General features: G+C 37.0%; 1 protein-coding gene across 14 annotated transcripts in view; it reads right to left on the bottom strand.

Moving 5' to 3' along the window:
- Positions 1 to 20,205, bottom strand: part of ANK3 (ankyrin 3) — a 621,742-nt gene that overhangs the window by 479,859 nt on the left and 121,678 nt on the right. For 3 of the 14 annotated variants that reach the window (XM_079136419.1, XM_079136420.1, XM_079136429.1), the window contains exon 1: positions 2,141 to 2,710. The exons of 7 other annotated variants lie outside the window; for them this stretch is intronic. In XM_079136419.1, coding sequence (XP_078992545.1) covers positions 2,141 to 2,203 — 63 coding nt within the window. In that variant the 5' untranslated portion in view covers positions 2,204 to 2,710. Of the gene's footprint in view, positions 1 to 2,140; positions 2,714 to 20,205 lie in introns of those variants that run through there. 4 more of the 14 variants (XM_079136428.1, XM_079136418.1, XM_079136421.1 and 1 more) reach the window with 4 other exon arrangements.

Here is a 20,205-nt window from a genome sequence, read left to right as displayed (position 1 = left end):
GACTGGTACCTGGTAACTTGAAAAAGAATATAGTTAGTGCCCCTGCCCATACAAGGTGTCTTGTCTATCCAGAAGAATGACTATCTTCTCACAAGGGTGAGTCAAGAGATTTAAAGAAAAGGGCAAGAGCTGGGTTTGACCTTCAAAAATGAATGGGATTATACCAAGTGGCCTGGCACAGAAATGCTTTCTTAATGGACAGAGGACAAACATCAGAGGAAATGGTTTAATTCAGGGACTTATAAGAACTCCAGTCTGGATAGAGGCAGGTATGAATAAAGTGAATGATAAGGGGGAAAAACCCTGGGTTGTGGGAGCAGGTGAAGGGTCTCTGGCACCACAATCATGAGTTTGGATTTCACCGAGCCAGCAGTCAGCATTGGGGAAGGTACTGGGCAGGATGAAGATTGAGCGTTTCCTAAAGAATACCCTGGCAACAGCTGGGTAAGCATGGCATGAGGGAAGAAGGGCTCAAAGCAACCCACTTAGTGCTGTGCCCTGAGCAGGAATAACCTTATAGGAAGAGAACTGAAACACAGCCAGGAAAATCTCAAGGTAGGGGAGGGGAGAGCCCATGTCAAACGATTGCACATAAAAGCTCAATGATTTACAACCCACCCAGCCACTGTTCGCTTTAACCTGGATTGCACTGTCGTGGCTCATGTGTCTGAGCTCTCTATGACACTCAGTGTTCAGAATCATGGTGGAGCCCATCAGACACTTAAGGCCATATCTCATAAACATGAGCAAAGCTGACAGTTTTCCTTGAGACCAGCACCACTCTGCTAGGCATTAAACAAATCATTTGTGCTATGCAGCTGAGACCTGCTCCCTTGGGAAATCAGACTGGAACCTTTGCAACATCATCAACCCCTGCTGAGACAATGTACCAGAAGTCAAGGTTGACTTCAACTAGTCTGCACAGCTTCACTATGTGGGGTGTTGAGCCACTGCCCTAGAGTGTTGGCATGTGCCCTCAGCGTAGTCTGCTGAGAGTAGCTCCTTTAAGAACATCGTATTCAAATGAATCCTTTTTCATAAATAATAGATTATGAACATTTTTAAAGGCTTCATATATCCAACCAGTAGTTGAAATCATTTATCCTCTCTCCTATAACCAACCATTCTCCATGTGTCCACTGGCTGAGCACACATCTCATTGGGCTAGGGAGACATTTTAAAGAGATATAATTATAGATAACAAGTCTAGAAATTAAAATATAATATCTGAGGATTTTGACTAGGGATTTTTAAAAAATCGCAGTACATGTTCTCCTTAAATAACTATGAACTATAAACCTATTTTAGGGATTTGTTTTTCTTTGTTACAGATGTACTACTATCTTTTCCATTGGTGGCACACCCTAAAACAAAGGCAGTTTATAAAGCACGATGGATCAAAAATAAATGCCAGGTCTAGGGAATTATCTTTTCTGTCCATTTTGAAATGTATTAAGAAGTTAGGGACATATTTGAAGATATATACATTCAAGAAAACCAAAATGAATCTACAGGTTTACTATAATCATCTATTGATACACTAATAATTCTTCAATTTACATGGAAAACAAAATTAACTTTATAAATTTTAATGGAGAAAATAGGTATATGGCTATACTATGGCAGGGCTGAACATATATCTGAGATTTGTCAGCCATAAAGTGATCAATAATTAAAATGGAGTTCACCTCCATGCTGTAATTTTAAAGTATAACTACAGCTTTCCCCAAGTTTGCCTAAAATATGTGTCAAAGCTAAACATCTATACCATAATAATATCCATTAGTAATTGGACCCTGTTAATTAACAAGCATTCTGGAAAATTTAAAGGGGGGAAAACACACCCACCCACATAATGAGGACATGTGTTTACTTAATATCCTGCATATCACTATGAAAAACACACCAGTTTAGTGAAATCTAAATGACTATATTTAACTGTTTAAATATTTTAGCAATGTATCCAAGTTGTGATGTTTTTCTCCAACACAGAACACACCCATTAATAGACCAGAAAAAACAAAAGCATTCTGATTCTAGCAGCTTCTTACAGCCAATCTCTCAAAATCCAGCCTCAAGATTACTTCCTCCCCCGAGCCAGAGAACAATAAAGAGAACATGTTGCTTATTCGTTTCTTACCTTTTTTCCTTTCCTTTTCCTATGAGCTGGTTTGGCATTTTTCTCCTTTGGTTCTTCACTCATCTTTCCTTTAAATCAGGTGAGTTTATAAAGGACAGGAGATCACCGCCCGTATTCCAACATCCAAAACCACGACAAAGAGTCAAAGCATTGAGACCAAAGTCCATTTACGGGTGCTCCCCAGGCAAAGCAGCCGCTGCTTAAACCCAGCCCTGCTGCTGTCAGAGACACGGGCTGCTAATGTAGCCCTGCTCAGCTTTCCTTGGGAAGAAACTGGGTGTTCTCTACATCAAACACTCAATTATCCCTCTAAAGAAAATCAATATTTTAGCCTTTCATTTTTAACTAGTCATTACCCTGAGATAAGATCTTGACAAGACTTTGTTGCTTATTCCTCCACAGTGAGTCCAGCCTGGAAACGGTGAGAGAGAGAGAGAGAGAGAGAGAGAGAGAGAGAGAGAGGAGACGCACACACACACCCTCACACACACAGAAATAAGCTACAGACTGCTGACAAGTCTCCGAAGCTTTCCCAGGGGCTGATTTGCTGCTTCTTGCAGGCTGAGAAGCCGAATGTAAATTGCTCTTGGTGCTGCTAGCCTCCCATGCCAACACATGTGTTGCATGCACTGGGGCATACCGCAGGAGGCAGAAGTCGGAGGAGTGATAAAAGATCAGGTTACTGGTTGTTTAAAAAAAATACTCAATGATTCAAACAATAAAAGAACCTACTACTACTAGAGAAGTCACAGTCTAGATTTGCTTCGTGATTACTTTTTTACTGAAATAAAGCAAACAGATGGGCAAATTGTCTATCTTCAGCTAAGAATTTCTAATAAAGGGTTAATTACACAAAACCCCCTACCCACTTTGCCATTATTCATATGCAGCTATTGGTCTCCTTTCATGAATATACCAATGAAACAATGGAAAAGAAACCCTTGACAATATTCAGGAAATACTTAAAGCAAAGCCGCTATTGGTATGGCAGAAACATTCTGTGCTTCTGGACTGTGTTTAGGGCAATGCAGGTCTCAGATCACATTACACACTTCACAGCTGCCCTGACCACACACCATGCCCATGCTCCACACTGCATGCCATCCAAAGCCCAAAGCTTCGAATATTTTCTGGGGGTCTGGGGGAGCTCACACCTGAGTGGAAACTCCCTCACCACACTTTTCACCCATTTAAACACAGTCAAATTATCACCAGAAGCTGTCACTTAAGCATCTCTGGAAGAGTGCCAGGTCAATTCTGATTCAGAAAAGAATGAGGTTCTAGAAGTTACCAGGCCACCACTGAGATGGAAATAGGTCTCTTAGAGCGGACAGCTGACACAAGTGTAAGGTATGAAGAGGGAAACAAGGGGAAAAGAGAGAAAAAAGCAAAGAACAGGTTCAGGTCTATCCCTAGGGGGTAAACGCTACAAATAAATCATATTACTTCTTCAGTACAACATTTTATCCAGGAAAAATGGATTCTAATTAATATAAAGCACAATCATACGAGGATAAACAAGTCAAAAAGGACTAATTTTCAGTGGTGTCTACGAGAGGACTTAATACTAGAAGTGATGCTAAACATCATTTTGAACCAAAAAGGCAAATTGGTTTGTGCTGTGAAGTATTCCCCATCATGCAAAAGAGTTTGTGTCTATATTCAACTAATATTCTTTCTCCTTGTCCCTCAAACCACCAGTCCACCAGAACGTACAGGTATGACAGAGGCTTGGAATGAATTTCTCATGGCAAAACAGACCAGACACAGGGATGCAAATGACCCCCTGGGTATTTCTATGGACTCTATAAATTTTGGGTTAACTGAGCTCCTTTCTAGTGTGAGGTTGCACATTAATTATAGTAATACACATCTTAGCAAGTCTAGTGTAGCCAGAATGTTCAATGGTGTTGGGTATCCAACTGCCATGTTTCAAGTATCCGTTTAAACTTTGAATGTTGCTGATCCACAGTTCCCATTTTCTGCTGGTGTTGGTTAATGTTCCTCTTGTCATGTAATAAAAGGTAGAAAATCACAATATGGCAGAATAAAATTTTCAAGTTCTTCAGTGATTCAACTCTTGCTTCTCTTCAAAACAGTGAAATTTGGGGAATCAGCAGGACCTTTACTGCCTCCATCAGTCCTTTCCTGCAATTAGGTGAAGTTGGGCTTGTCGGCTGTGTGTCTTTGTGGGAGGAGGATGAGGTAGGGGCCTAATGCAAATTCTTCACAAGATGAGGCATCTAAGAAGGTGGATTCAAATCATACTTTCTTTCCCACTTAAATCTTTCCATTCTTCATTAGGCAAGCCACAGAGATAGCACATCTATGCATAATTTATTCATAACGCAATCCCAACATTTTGATTCACCTACCTAGAATAGCCTGTTAACAACTGTTTACTGAGTGTCCACAGAATATGAACCACTGTAGGGGAAAAAATGGAGGGTACACAAAAACTGAAATTAAATTTAATCGGTTCATAAATAAATTTCAAATTAATAAATGTTTTAGAATATATAGCATACAACTAACAAAAATGTCTGACTGAGGGTATAGCACAAAAATATGAGGGAAATGCCATTAAAGATTTTTAAACTATAAAAATATTAAAGTTGTTGCAAAAAGAGAATTGATGGAGTAAACTTGAACTGACAAAATGAATTGTGATAGAGTATAATTGTTAAGCTATCTCTTTGCTAAAACATGAACTTCACTGTTTTCATTTGTATATACAATGCTTATATTACAAGTTAAAGTGCTCTCTGCTGGTTGGATATCAAAAAAACAGGATCTTTAAAGACAGTATTATATGGCAAAAATTCTACCATAGATTGCTTTAGGGAGGAATTATCCTTACTGAAGAATGTAGTAACTTGAATGAATAATATTTCAAGATATTATATTGTATAATTAGGTCTGATAGAAAACCCAATTACTTTTAAATATATAAAATTATTTAAGTAATGAAATATATCATTTTAAGTTATAATTTAATAATAAACACGTATGGTATACAACATGTTTTATGTCCATTTTCAGTAACTTGAGAAATCCTAGATATTTTAAAAGCAAAAATTAATTACATCTCTAAAACTCCATAGGGCAAAAAGAGCTTCTATGTTAGAGTTAGGTCTTAAAACAACACTAATCAATAGTAATTTAATTTCTAACAAAGTGAAACATATTTTCACTTTCTAAATCAGACAATCAAATTTCATTAAAGGTTGAAAAATTAAAACAATTTAGGCTTAATAAATAGAAAATGTATCACCTATTGTTTAATGGTGTTTCTGTATACCTGTACTCTATAAATACACATTCACAGAAATGATTGCTTTAATATACCCAAAGGTGAACCAGTGCATTTTAAATTATAATTGCTCTGTGTAAAAGAGTAATTTGATTGATCTAAAAACAGACTAGGGGTGATTACTTGTTCCAAAAATGTTAAATGTTAACTACTTTCCAATGGTAATCTCCTTTTCACCCAAATTAGAAAATTCCCCAGACCTTGGAGAAGTTAAATTTAGCCTAAGAAAATACTTATAAGCTAAATGCACTGAAATTACCAGTCTGGAAACATAAGTCTCTTCTTTGAGTTGACCACAGAACAAAAAAAAGAACTGGATTATAATGCTCACACATATTCCTCCATATACCTGCCTGCCTACTTAAGAGTTTACTCCAGATATAAATGAACATCAACTACTTGATGCAGATCTGAGATGGTTCTATTTTTAAATTAAATAACTCGCATAAGAGGACACCAACCAGGGCCAACTTAAGTCTTGTAGAACAGATCTATTTTTAAAATGAAAGTGCCTTACCACAGAAGAAATAACCAGCAGGGGTTATCAGGAAGCACATTTTTTTTTTTTTAAGCTATCTTCTACATAAAATTCACCTGGAAACTCTGACAGTGAATATAACTTCTCAACTAAAATTAAAATGTATCATGTCAAAAGTAAAACAAAACAACTTTCTATTGAAGTTCAGTGAAAATGCCTATATGAATAGGCTAGCTTTATTTTGAAGGGTATGATGTCATGTACTTAACTTTAATTTACACTGGTAGTTGGTGAATTAAAATAGTTACTAAATCTTTCAGCTCTCCCTTGATACTATTCATTAGTCCTCAAAGTTTAAAATACTTGTAAAGTTATAGACAAATAAGCTGGCTTTTTTCCTGGAAAACACAAAATCTTTAGAGCTGAGAGAAACATTGAGATATTGCTCTCTACACACTAGCCTCTGACCCTGAGAGGTCTTCCCTTCAAAAGTCGCCCAACCAGTTCATAGCAGAGTTGGGACTGGAAGCAATTCTGTGAACTACCCCTTAGAAGAGCTTTCTCTGCACTACACCAGAATCTCCCAGAGAGCATAAAGTGAACTTGCAGTGAGATTTGAGATGATAGTCAGTGGTAAATAAACTTGATTTTGTCATGTAACTTGTTTTAAATTAGGAGAAAAAACAACTAGGGTTCATAAGGTACATCTTGTGGAAACTTCCCTGTGGGGTTTTGGTATTTACCTTGTCCAACTTTGTGTAAATGCTAGCAGAGAAGAAAAACAGGAGAGTGTAACAGGAAATAGGTGGCCATTTCCTAATTCAAACTGGCCATTCTTCCTACAGGGCTGGAATTGCCATAGGCTAATGATGGTCTTGGGTGACTTCTGCCACAACTGCTTCTCCTCGTGCTTGTCCACCACCTCAAAAGTCATGCCTGGAGCCCTAAACTGCTGGGCCACAGTGAAAATGTATAAATAAGCAAAGTATCAGAGTACAATTGTACCACTGAAGTCATTATGTTTCATACAATCTCTTGCTTTTCCTTATGTGATGAAAACATCTAAAGACTATGCACTGTGTATTTGGGTTTCTAGTCTTCTTTGAGTCTTCATTTTGAAAAATGACACACCAAAATTGGCACAACTGCTTAAAGCAACTGAGAGTCTGGGAGGGTGTAGGGCATGCAGTTTAGCAAAAGACACAGTGAGTTCAGTCACAATTTTCAGCCCAGTCTCAAATATCTGCATGATTTCTACTTCATCCAACGGCCATCTCTGTACAATTAATGATGGCTTTTTTTTTTTTTTTTTTTTTTTGGGGGGGGGGGTGTACAAGGTGCCAGGGGCACTCTATCAAGGAGTTACAGCCCATCCTTTCCCTGTTCCCCTTTTTATTCTTTATTTTGAGATAGGGTCACACTAAGTCTCTGAGGCTGGCTTCAAATTTGTGATCCTCTTGCCTCAGATTCTTGAGTTACTGGAATTATAGGTGCGAGCCACCATATCCACCTTATTGATCCTTTTAAAATAATGTCTTTAAAACTTAGCTTAGCTGTAAGCAATATCTCTGAACTGATGCTAGTTCCATTTTTGACAATGTGTTTGAACCCTTCAGGCAGATTCATAGCAGGACTTTCCTGTTTTGTTCTGGTGTTCTTTCTTTCCTGATTATTCAGCCATGTGCCCATTAAAATATAATGGTATAATCAAAGTGGATTAGAAAAACAGGGAGAGACAGAATGTTCAAAGAGATAGAGTTGGTAAATGGGTGGTTTGCTTTTTTGTTTATTTTCTTCTCCGAATCTTTGCATTTTCACCAGTATGATTTTCTGAGCAGGGTAATTTTCTGTCCCTAGACTAACAATTCTCTTCAGAGGCCTGGTGATATTTACATGCCTTTTGTGAGGTAAGGGACTAATGAGTCATTCCTTTGATCTTCCAAAATCCATGTGTTTTACTTAATAACAATAAAGATCATAAATGACTTTCAAAGAATCTAGCGACAGATTCTAAAGACATTCCTTTGCTTTGTAAAAGGTTTCAAAAATACTAATATTAAAATGATTAAGATCTATGACTGCTTTATATTTGGGTTGGCACCCGAATGGGGTCAGTAGTTCTGTTGGGTTTTCTGTTTTTTGCTCTGAAAAGGTTATACAGAAGATGGCCAGGCACAGCTCTACTGGAGTCCTTTTACATTAGGTGCTCACCAGTGTAGTAGCTTCTCACCTCTCCATAGTCCCAGCAACACAATAATATCGATAAATTTATTTGTGCATCTACTAAAATGAAAGGGATTAGAAAAGGTGTTGCATTTTTTAAAATTCTAACTAAAACCATATCTCATGGTCTCTTAAATCTTTTACACTAAAATTAATGCTACTCTAAGACCATCATGACCTAATGATAAGTATACCTGCATAGCTTTTACCCATTATTCCATTTTGTTGAAAAATTGTTGGTGCAAATGCTGGGACTCATTTGTTCAAGGGACATGAGAAGGAATGAACTTAAGAGATTTTTTTTATGGCAAAAATTAAAGGAGAAAGCAAAATGAAAGAATTGGATACTAAAGTAGAGAGTCTGTGGAAAGAGATAAGGAGAACTGTTCTAGGCGGTTCGTGCCTTACCTCTCCTTACACGGGACCTGACAATGTTGCCGGCATTAAGCTCAGTGGTCAAAGATGATGTTGAAATTAAATTCAAGTCCAGGCTCTAGTCAATGATAATTTTATCATGTCATGATTAATCTTCAGGTTAGTTGTAAGTAATATTTAAAAAGTTAAGGTAGCATCATTAATTTTAAAATAAGTTTATATTGATTGCTATAGTTCTTTGGATTGTTTGTAGTTCTTGGACCATATTCCTGTAGCCAAACAAGTAAGAACACACATTCCTCTTGAAGTGAGGGATTCCAAGGCACATAATCCTTTAAAATCATCCTTGAATTATTTTTAATATTAATGCTTTTGAAACACAAATATGCCTCTAACTAAAGTTTATAATGGTTTATAAATTTAAGACATGGTAAAATTATTCAAATAAGCAATAAAAGGGAAATTCCTCTGGTATTTACCATTCATTATCAATTTCAACATTCCTCACATATGTAGAAGGATGTATATTTACTTACACATGTTATGGTTTGGACATGAAGTATCTCCCAAAAGTTTGTGGGTTGAAGGCTTGGTCCCCAATATGGCAGTGTTTAGAGGTATGGCCTTTAGACGTGATTGGATCATGTGGGCTCAGATCTCATCAATGAATTAATTAGTCCAATGCTGGATTCATACCAAAATGGGTTCTGACTGAGGAATTTGGTTATAAAAGTGAGTGTTCACTTGAGTGCGTGCATGCTTTTGACCACCTCTCTCCCCCTCCCTCTCTCTCTCTCTCTCTCTCTCTCTCTCTCTCTTTTCCTTCCCAGCCACCATGAAGTAAGCAACTTTGTGCCACTTTGAAACCATGAACCAAACCAAACCAAACAAACAATAACAAAAAAACAAAAACAAAACAAAAAATCCCTTTCCACGCTTAAGTCAATTTCATTTCTCTCAGATATTTTGTCACAGCAATGGAAAGTTGACTAACATATTATATCTTCAACAACATAAGTTAGCATCAGTCTTTTGTAATATTTTCAAACTGTCAAGAGAAAAAAAATATTATTATGCTGTTATAATTTACATTTCTTTGGTTGGCAAAAGAGTTGAATCTTTAAGTTTACTAATCACTTTCATTTTTATGTTATAAATTTTATTTTCACAACCATAACTCAAGTTTACGACGAAAATAAGGAGAGATGAATTTATTTAGGGGGTCTATGAAACAGAGAACTAAAGAACACATTGCCTCTACCTTAAATCAAAATGAGAAATAAATAAGACTGGGGAGCCACAGTTCACCCATTTGGTATTAGGGATTGAACCCAAGGGGTGGTTACCACTACGCCACATTCCCAACACATTTTTACTTTTTATTTTGAAACAGGATTACAGGTGTTTGCCACCATGAACTCTAAATCAATTTCTATAAGGTCCTATTCATCTGGCAGCTGCATACAGACAACATTTATTTTTGCATGGCTGCTATAAACATATCCAAAGGTTGCTACTTCTAAACCTCCTCTAAAGAATATTTTTAGAAGAATAAAAATTTTTCCATATAAATTCAAGTTAGTTTGAAACAATTTTGTGGTATGATTATGAATGATAATTTATTTATCCTCTGGGATTATTCACTATGAAATCTTATGAAGTTATTAAGAAAGATCTCCAAATAATCTTAGTATGCAGATAGTCTTTATTACTAAACTCTTATGATCTGTAAAACTTTCTTCCCTAAAATGAACCAAACATTTAAACTGACATTGACTTACAAACTAAAAATATGCCCATCCAGAAATTGAAAATGTCCCCAAATAATTAAACAGAAGACCTTCCCAGAGAATCTAACCTAGCCCATCTGTCCAGCCGCTTTTCAGATTTGATGGGTAGGAAAAATTCTCAAAGAAACTAACTCCAAGGTCATCCTCTCTACCTATGTGGGAGATGATAGAGTATTCAAGAAGGCTCAAATCTATAGCTTGGCAAACATATCATCTTTGAAAATGCCATCCTGAAATTCCGATGCAGTATAATATTCTGAAACTTAGTGAACTTAATAACTTAATAAACATATGCAGCCTGTAAATTCCTGGCACAAAGTTTGTATCATCTCATATGTGTTTCTTAGGTGCCAGCACTGGCTCTGGTACAGACCAAGTGCTTTAAAAACATAGGCTTAGTGTCTATAATCTGCAAATCCAAAATCCAGAGGACTCCCAAACCTGAAACAAAAAGTTATGACAAAATTCCACACACCTGAGGTCAGGTCTCAGTCAAAATGTAGGCACACTAAATATATTGTACAAAATCACCTTCAGTGTATCTGTATAAGATGTATGTGAAATATAAATGCCTTTTTTGCTTAGACTTGGGTTCCACATATATGCAAACATACCAAAATCTGAAAAATTCTTAAATCTAAAACACTTCTGGTCTCAAACACTTTTGATAAAGGACACTCAACCACCCCACCTGAATTAATGGAGAACTACAGAGACCTGTGTTAGGTTGCACATTACCCTACATCAAAGGTGTTATTTCATCTAAAACTTGAGGTTCCCATCTTTCCATTTTGCTATGATGTGGAAGAGAGCATTTAACCAGACACACAACAGGTCACTTCCCACATAGCATCAAAATATGAGATAGGGGTTCTTATTTCCTTAAACTATCCCTTTCCTTAACCCCGACCCATTCTACCCCAACTATGATCTCCCCGTCTCCAGCCCCTCACCAGAACCTCAGAGTTGGTAGATAGATGATTGGAAATTAGGGCTAAGAGGACATATGTTGGACCAACTGGTTGTGTCTAAGCTAAAAAGTAAATGGAATGTTAGAAGGACAATATCAAAACAGTTGCCTCAACACTGTCATCAAAATATTCTTTGTATTCCAATTCAGATTAAGTGCACAAAAATGTACAAAAGACGTTTTACAAAGACACATAGGTCTTCTAATCTACATCTTTCCTGAAGGATTTCTACTAAATTCCAGTTTTCTTCTCAATTTTCCTTCCTTCTTCTCTGTCTGAAAATTAATGATGCCTTCATAGACTTAGACTTAAAATATTCCCAATTCAGTTTGAAAGATATCCATGAGGCCTCAAGCATGTGCTAGGGTCAAGCAAAGGACCCAAAAGGCAAAGATGGCCAAGGCCCAGTGGCAGGTAACAGTGTTGAGCTCTAAACTCCTATTTTAGTCCTAAAATTCCCTAATTTGGTGACAGTTTCTATTAAGTCACTAGCATTACCTTAGTGAATACAAAAATTAGTACTCTCAGGCCAGGTGCTTCCATAACAGATATCTAAAATTGGCCTAGTCATCAAGACAACAGCCACTGGAGGCTGGAGACATGGTGACCACTGGTGCACACAGTAGCAAAATACGTGCTAGGTCTGGCCTACGTCATTAGAAAGGCAGAGCATGTGCCTGCAAGTTTTGTGTGTTTTGACTATTACTGATGGTATTGAGCAAGTTTTTAAAAGAGGTGGACTTAGTCAATAATTATAAGAAAAAAAGAATGGGATGAGAAATCCAAAAATGTAGGGACTTGGAGAGTTGGTAAAACAGTGCTTCAAGAATCCCCAACCGTGAGAGAGAAGAGGGAGCAAAGCTTTGAGAAACAAAGGCCTGGGTTCAAATTAAGACCTTCTCCCTGCTACTTCAGGTGGCCTCACTAGTCATTCCTAAATGAGAGACACATTCAAGGGAGTGAGGAAGCAAAGGAATCAACGAGAAGGGAAAGTAATACCTTGAAAGAACTTTGAGTGAGGTTACTGGCATGAGGAACTAACTGGAAGGTAAAAAATTGTACTGCTAAGAAAATTCAATTTTTTTTCTTAAAAAAGAAAAAGAAAAGAAAGAAAGAGAGACTCCTGAGAGTTTGAGCCTTAAACAAAAACAACAAAAGTAACCCCTGAATTTCCAAAGTCACCTTCAAATTGAAGCCAGAATTGGGGACAAGCAGTTAGTGTAGAAATAGGGGATCAGGTCAGATCAAGAAGATGGGGGCCATGAAAGCCATCTGCCTCTGGAAGTTGGAGACTGCCCTGGGAGAATGGAATGTCAAGGACCTGAAGAGTCCATTGATAACTAAATTTACCTGCCCTTGTCAGGGACTGCAAGCAAGGAGCTGCTAATTAATACCCCCTGGGCCCTTATCTGGCTGAATCACTTTGGCCCTCCACCTGCCCCATCCTCTTCTCACTTTTTACATCTCACCTGCAAAACCAGGCCTAATCCCATAGGCAGGAAGGAAATAGATAAGGGGGAAAGAATGGGAGAATAAAACCTATAAAAAGGACAAGATTTTCTCATCCTATGGATTCCGCCTTTGAGTCCCCTTCTTCCACCCAGGAGAAGTCTGCTTTTACTTTCCTTTAATAAAGCTTACTTTCTACTCTGCACTTGCCTCAGCATGCTTCTCTGGTGTTATACTTCAATACCTGAGGAAAACAGTACTTGTCACTGATAAAACGGTGGTATCAAAACTTGCAGGAATAAGAAACAATGCAAATGATTTATAATTCCCAGGAATGAAATAGTCTTCAACAACTACTTCAGTGTGAAGATGTATGAAAACCAATAATGAAGAACCTTCTAGAGAGCGGTGACAAAGGCCATAGAGGACAATGGATAGGGAACTGTTCACAGGGAGTAGAATTCAAGTTTAATCAAGGAATTTCATCCAATGTCAGAGCAAAAAGTCCTCACAATGTATACCCAATAATAATCTGAGATTTCTTTGAATCACTGATAGCTGTGCCCACCTCTTTCTCTTTTTCATATGAAGTGATTATTGTGGGTTGTCCTGTCTCTATACTGTCTATTTCTTGAATTGGGGGTAGATGCTACACTTTGAGCTGGATACAGTAACCAACTGAGACTCTGGCTTGTCTCCTTAGAGAAGGCTGGGGAAAGTATGTGATTTGGGGGTAGCAAAATAACTAGTCTCTGACAGTGATAGCTTGTCATCCAACTAAGATGTGTGCTTTGCTTCTACAGGGTAGAGTTGCCTGGCCAGGATACATTCACTGCCATGTTGCTTTGAGGTGGGACCATACCTAATTCTCATTAATGGGCAGTAGAAATGAGATGTATTACTTCCAGGACAAAGTAGTTTAAAAGTAGATAATCTCACTGGGTGGGGCAGTGCAGGCATGTAATCCCAGTGACTCCGGAGGCCAAGGCAAGAGGATGGCAATTTCAAAGCCAGCCTGAGCAATTTAGAGATGCCCTAAGCAACTTGGCAAGACCCTGTCTCAAAATAAAATATAAAAAGGGCTAAGAAGGGCTCAGTGGTTAAACCCCATGGGTTCAATTCTTAGTATGAAAAAAAAAAAAAAAAAAAAAAAAACTAGACATCTCTCCACTTCTCCTTTTTACATCTCTCTCAGCTGAAAGAAGAGGAAGAGGACTGTAAGACACTAGGAGCTGTTGTAGTTATATAAGATGAAATGATTCTGGGCTCCTAAATCACTGCTAGGAGACTGCTTGCCAGTGTAACAAGTAGAAATGAACTTGGATCACATTGCTGAGGTTGGGATGACTTTCATCAGTTTTCTTAACTAATGCAGACTCCAGACTGAAGATTTCTTAAGCTTAAAACTTGAAATGCCTAGGTGTGGTATCTAAATGCCACTTATTTGCTTAAAGAAACCAAGACTCCTTGGAGAAGTGGCCACATGAAGTTCCAAAGCAGAGAAGTGCAAGATGAGCCTGAGACAGGATGGCATCCCAGAAAGCAAGGAACAATCACAGTCCACTGCAGTCATATTAAAAGGACACAGAGTCAACTTGAAGAGACTTCTGCTGGCCAGAAGTGAGACATCAAAAGGAGTAACAAACAGAATGGACTAAAATACATCACATATCTTTAAATCCAGGAATTAAAATGATACTAAAAAAATCATAATTTACCTTTGGATGATACCTTTAGGTAGCCAACTCATTCTGAAAATCACTAAATAAAGGAATCAAATAATCCCATCTTCACTGTACAAAGTACAAAAACTGTTGATAATCAAAGTATTAACAAAGAAAGTTTTTTTTTTCTATTTTGAAATATTTTAGCTAATAAATTAAGAAGGGATGACAGAATTAGAATATAGATATTTCATAACCCCTACTGAAATGATGGATTAAAGCAATATCAATGGCTACTAAAACTTGGCTGAAAAGTTGGTGGAGAACTTTATGATGAATGGATGGTTCAAACTGATGACACATGAACATTTCACATGTGCTCCTATATCAAAGTGCATCATAGCACCTATGAAGTAATCTTACCAAAAAAAAAAAAAAAACAAACCTGAATACCTGAATCTGGTTGCAACTCCTGCTTGAATTATAGAAAGGCAGGGGATTGAAACAAGAGATTACCCACATCACATGGATATAATCAGCAAAATCTAGACTGAAAAACTGCAGAACAAATTATCTGAGGAGAAGAAAAAGGAAGAAGAGGAAGTCTGTGAATCAATTAAGAGTTAAGAAGTCTATGAATCACTGAAGAGTTAAAATGTCTATCACCCATGTAATATGTATATCATTATTGTATTGATTCAAACAAATTTACCATTAAAAAGAGACAACAGTAAAATATAAATATTGACTATGTGTTTGATTGACTAGGTTTTGATATTAAAATTATCAAATTTAGGTGTGATATAGTATTTTATTAAAGATCCTGAAATACCTCATGGACTGTCAATGATCTTGGAATTGTGCTCCTAGGTAATTAGGGATATGGTTATAGAAAGAGAAAAATGAACCATTAGTCAATAACTGTTGAAGATAGGCTGTTTCATCATATTTAATTTTGCATACACATGAAATTTTCCATAATAAAATGTTCAGACAAAATAATACTAATCTCATAAGAATCTTAAATTAGGCTGATCTGAAAATTCAAATATCTAATAAATTCTTATGATTTTTATATATAATGGCATTGCACAAACATGGTCTATGAAACTGTTTAATAAACTGTTATTGACAGATGTTTTGTAAAAAGAATTTTCAGGTGACATGTTGACTTGGGTCATCAACTATATGGATGACAACTAAAGTCCCAGACAAATGCAGCACAAAGCATGGTAAAATTCTCGCAACAGACGGTATGAAAGGGGGCGAGGGATATAGCTCAATTGGTAGAGTACTTGCCTAGCAAGCACAGGGCCCTGGGTTCAATCCCCAACTCTGCAACCAAAAGAAGAAAAAAAAAGAATACACAGATGATATGAAAGAAAACAGCACCTTAATTTCCACACAATTGCCTTCATGGTCTAGTCAATCACATAACCAGTTTAAAAAGAGAATGACAGAGATACTGGTAAGAATGCCCAAATAGAAAGAAAAAAAAATTCTGTCATTTCTCCTTGTCAACAAATATCATGTTCTGATTAAAAGTCCTTGGATGGAAAAAGGATTTCATTGACTATTATTTGTAACTTATCACAACTATTTTTAAATTTATACTATTTCAAAAAGCTTCCTTTGAGCATTTCTAAATAGCTATTGATTTGCCTCCCAAACAATAATAACTAATGATAGAATGCCTTCCTTTAAGTTCCCACTATTTATCCTTTTCCTAATAATTATTAACTGCTGTTTGAATATCTTGCAAACAGCCAACATTGTCTTTGATTCATATACTTTTTTAATGTCTATTCTTGATGAGTTATATAAAAAGCATCTACTGAAAATGTACTTTACATAATTTCAGTTTATTCTTTTTCTGTATTTCTCCATCTAGGTGAGAATCTGAGAATAGTCCAAATCAGTTTGATAAAGAATTTGTAGCTGGTTCTTGACCGTTAAAGTAATTTCACCACACCCTGTATACTATAGTAGCCACCAGCCACATGTGGCAACTGGGCACCTGAAATGTGTGAACAGGCATGTGCTATAAATGTAAAATACACACTCGACACCAAAGACTAGTCTGGAAAGAAAAGAATGTATACTAGGTCATTGGTAATGTATTTATTATATATTGAGGTGATATTTTCGGTATATTAGGTTAAATTGAATATATTATTAAAATTAATTTCTTCTCATTCCCTTTGCTTCTTTATGAAGCTACTAAAATTTTTAAATCACATATGTGACATTTGGCTTATGTTATATTTCTATTAAACAGCATTAACTTAGCATAAGAAGATTTTACATGGGTTAGAATTTAGTGCCTTGAGAAAGTTTGGGTGGGGGAATCTCTGATGGAAGAGAAAAAAAGAACCACTTTTATATACCTAGTGCTTTACCAAAAAAGCTTTCCACTACTTCATGCCCTCTAACAGTTACCGACTAGCAGCTCCAGGTAACTTAGATAACATGTCACGTAGAAATATCAGCATGGTGCCTTGCTCACCATATGCATTTAACAAATATGTGCCAAGTAAATGAACTCTTAAAGGGAATCAACTGCAAGATGAATTTGGGAATTAAAAACAACTTTACATTTGGTGTTATTTATTCTCTTTCTATACTTACCATTGTTATAAACTTTTTAAAAATTAGCTAATATTATGTAAATGTTTGCTATGTGTAACAATTATTACCTTATTACATTCATATAAGCCTGTAAAATATGTACTCTTTTCTCCATTCTACAGATGGAGAAACAGGGTTAGATATTGGGTGATTTGTCTGAGGTCACACAGCTAAGAGGCAGCATAACTGGTGTTCAACCCCAAGCAGTCTGGCCATGTACTTGGTCAGAAGGCAAGACAAGTGGCAATCTGCCTCTCCAGTATAAGGCTTTAGAGTATGCTGAAAAGAGTAGGTCAAAAGAAACAATAAATCAATACTTCACAGCTACAAAATCTTAAAAGAATCTGCCCTGTATGGTAGTTTCCCTCTACTTCACTGCTGTTTTCTTAGTTATTGGCCAGGAGTGAAAAACACCTTCCAAAAGGAAAAGGCCACCAACGTACTTGAAAGAGGGGAAGAAAGAATTAAATAGACCTTCCACCTCTTCTGGGCTAGATCAAAAGTAAATTCCATGTTAAAAGCTACTTGAAAGGAGTGGTGGCACATGCCTATAAACCCAGTGACCCATGAGGCTGAGGCAGGAGGATCACAAGTTTGCGCCCAGCCTGGGCAACTTAACAAGACCCCATTTCAAAATAAAAGGGGTGGGGATGTAGCTCAGTGGTAGAGCACCCCTGGGTTCTAACCCCAGTACCAAAAAAAGAAAAAAGGAGGAGGAGGGGAAGAAAGAGAAAGAGATAATTGACCAAGATAAATGCAAGAGTCGGTCCAACCCACACAACTAATTAGAAACTGAATAGTTCAGGTTTAATAGTTTTATTTTACCATATTTTTCAGTCAACTCTAAAGTGATACATAACATTAAAAAAGGTTTTATATATCTTTAGTAATGTTGTAAACATAGTTCTTGAATCTTCAGACCTAACTCCCTCAATGACCTTGTGACCATTTAAGAAACAGAAGAACTGGGAAGAACTAGGCTCCTCATGAGCTACTAAACCCTGGCTTTGAGCTGGCACAAATTCTGGGCACAGAACACTGTAGTCAAAAAGGATGGAGGTTTCTAAGGGTCAAGTTATAAATGAAGTTTTGCCCCACTGACCTCACATGAAGCCCGGTATCACCCAAAATCCATCCTGCAGCTATTTTCTCCATTTTCATGTGCAGGGTGAAGAGAGATTCCTAAGAACAAAAACCACTGAACCATTAGATAGGGATTATTTTAGTAGGAAGAGTCAAGCTCTGAAATCAACATGGCCTTATAAACAAAATAGTAATCAAAGTAATATAACATCCCTGAATGAATGACAGAGAATAATCACAGCATGGAATTCCTGAGCTGGTGATTCCTAGTTTGTTCAGAGAATAGATGAATCCTGAAGAATAGCAGCAGATTATCAGGTTTAATTGGATGGCAACTGCATTCTACCTGCAATTCCAGACATGGTCTGTTTGCCAGACAAGATGGTTCAGCCCCCAGAGTCCAGTATGCAAGTGCTGACTGCAGAAATGCTGGACCCTTGCAGGCAGAAAACACCAAACCAGCTTGCTTTGCCTGGTATGAGCAGCTGTAGTGCATTCCATGTCTTGCCTAAGGATTATATCTACTCTCTGGCTCTGTCTGGAACAACTTTGATCATCTCCCAATGCTAAAGGATATCACAAGAGCTAATGTCGTTGATGACATTATGGAGAGAGGTGCTAAAGACTGGGCCATTGGTTATCATAGATGCCTCAAGGGAAACATGTGCAAGAGAGCAAGAGACAGGAAACAGAATTCAGAAGCAGCTTATTCCCAGAAGTGGTGACAGAGTTTAGTGTACAGCAGAGGTCATGACAAGTTCCATTAGTAAAGTCCTAACCAGACATCTTCCTTAGATTGACATTGGCTATATCACTCAGCTTACCACATTCGCCTGCTTCTACCATAATTCTGAGTCTTATTTCCCAATTTTCTATTCTATTCTATAAACTTCCAAATAACCTTCAAAAGTATTTTCATTTTTTGCTAAGTTATCCAGAATCGGTTTCTTGTTTGCAACCAAGAACAATATTCTAAATGACTTCAGTTTGTAGAATTGATAAGATTATGAGCTAAAAGGTAAACACAAAGATTTCCCTGAGTGCATGCTACATCAGACTGCAGCTGATGTCAGGTATGGAGAGAATGGATGGGAGCCAGGTGAATAATTGAGTACTTGAGTTAATAAAAATTTAAATTGCACTACTTCAAAACAGACAAGAGTTTGAGAATGTCTAGTTCACATACTCCTACCAACAGTTCTGGCAGGTTCTCTAGTCTGTTGCACATCTAAGTGCAAGAAGAAGCTAAAGCTGAAGGTCACTAGCCTTTGCAAACATCCAGATTCTGGGGGGAGAGAAGGTAAAGAAAGAAAATGGGAATCTTTTCACTTTGCTTCCCTTTCTCTGAAGCTTACTTAGAATTTCATACATATCAAAGATATGTATGATCCCTATGCCTTTGCTGAGTTCAACACTATACAGAAATCTTTAGAGTTGCCAAGGCCTACAGAAGTGACTGGAAAGATAACTGACACTTAAGTAAACACAACAACTGAGGATTTTATACACCTACTAATTCTCTCCATCATAGGTATTTTCAAATCCATGGAACTGATCATTTTTTTTTTTTTTTTTGCCCAGTCTTTGAAAACTGTGCCTGTCCTGCACCCAAGAACCCAAGAAATATGTTTTAATCAAAACATATGTATTATTGCCTTGTGTACAATGATATTCATGGATTTCTTTCCCAGGATATCTGGCCTTGATATTTAAGGATTGGCAATAAAGAAACTCAAATATTTATAGGTACTTACTATAGAAGTATAAAATGCAGCTACCAGGCAAATGCCTCCAAATGTTATTTTCACATAGCAAATAAACTCTAATACAAAATAGAAAAATAAAATGATAAAAAATTAACTTACAGGTTTTCATGATGTGTTGGGACTCTGAACATTTCCACAAGTATGAACAATGTTTATTAATTTCCTTTATAATGCCTTAGGTTTGCTGGACAAATCTGGATTTGCTACAAGAAAACGATGTACTAAAGGTAATGTTGATGAAAGTATTCTAAGAAAATATCTTTATTCAAGGGAATGGTGGTGAAGTGTTGGTTTTCCTCACTCAAGTTTTAGTTGCTTTATCTTT

Source organism: Sciurus vulgaris (assembly GCF_902686455.1).
Source record: "Sciurus vulgaris genome assembly, chromosome: 4".
Classification (NCBI taxonomy): Eukaryota; Metazoa; Chordata; class Mammalia; order Rodentia; family Sciuridae; genus Sciurus; species Sciurus vulgaris.
This window is presented reverse-complemented; position numbering and strand designations above follow the sequence as displayed.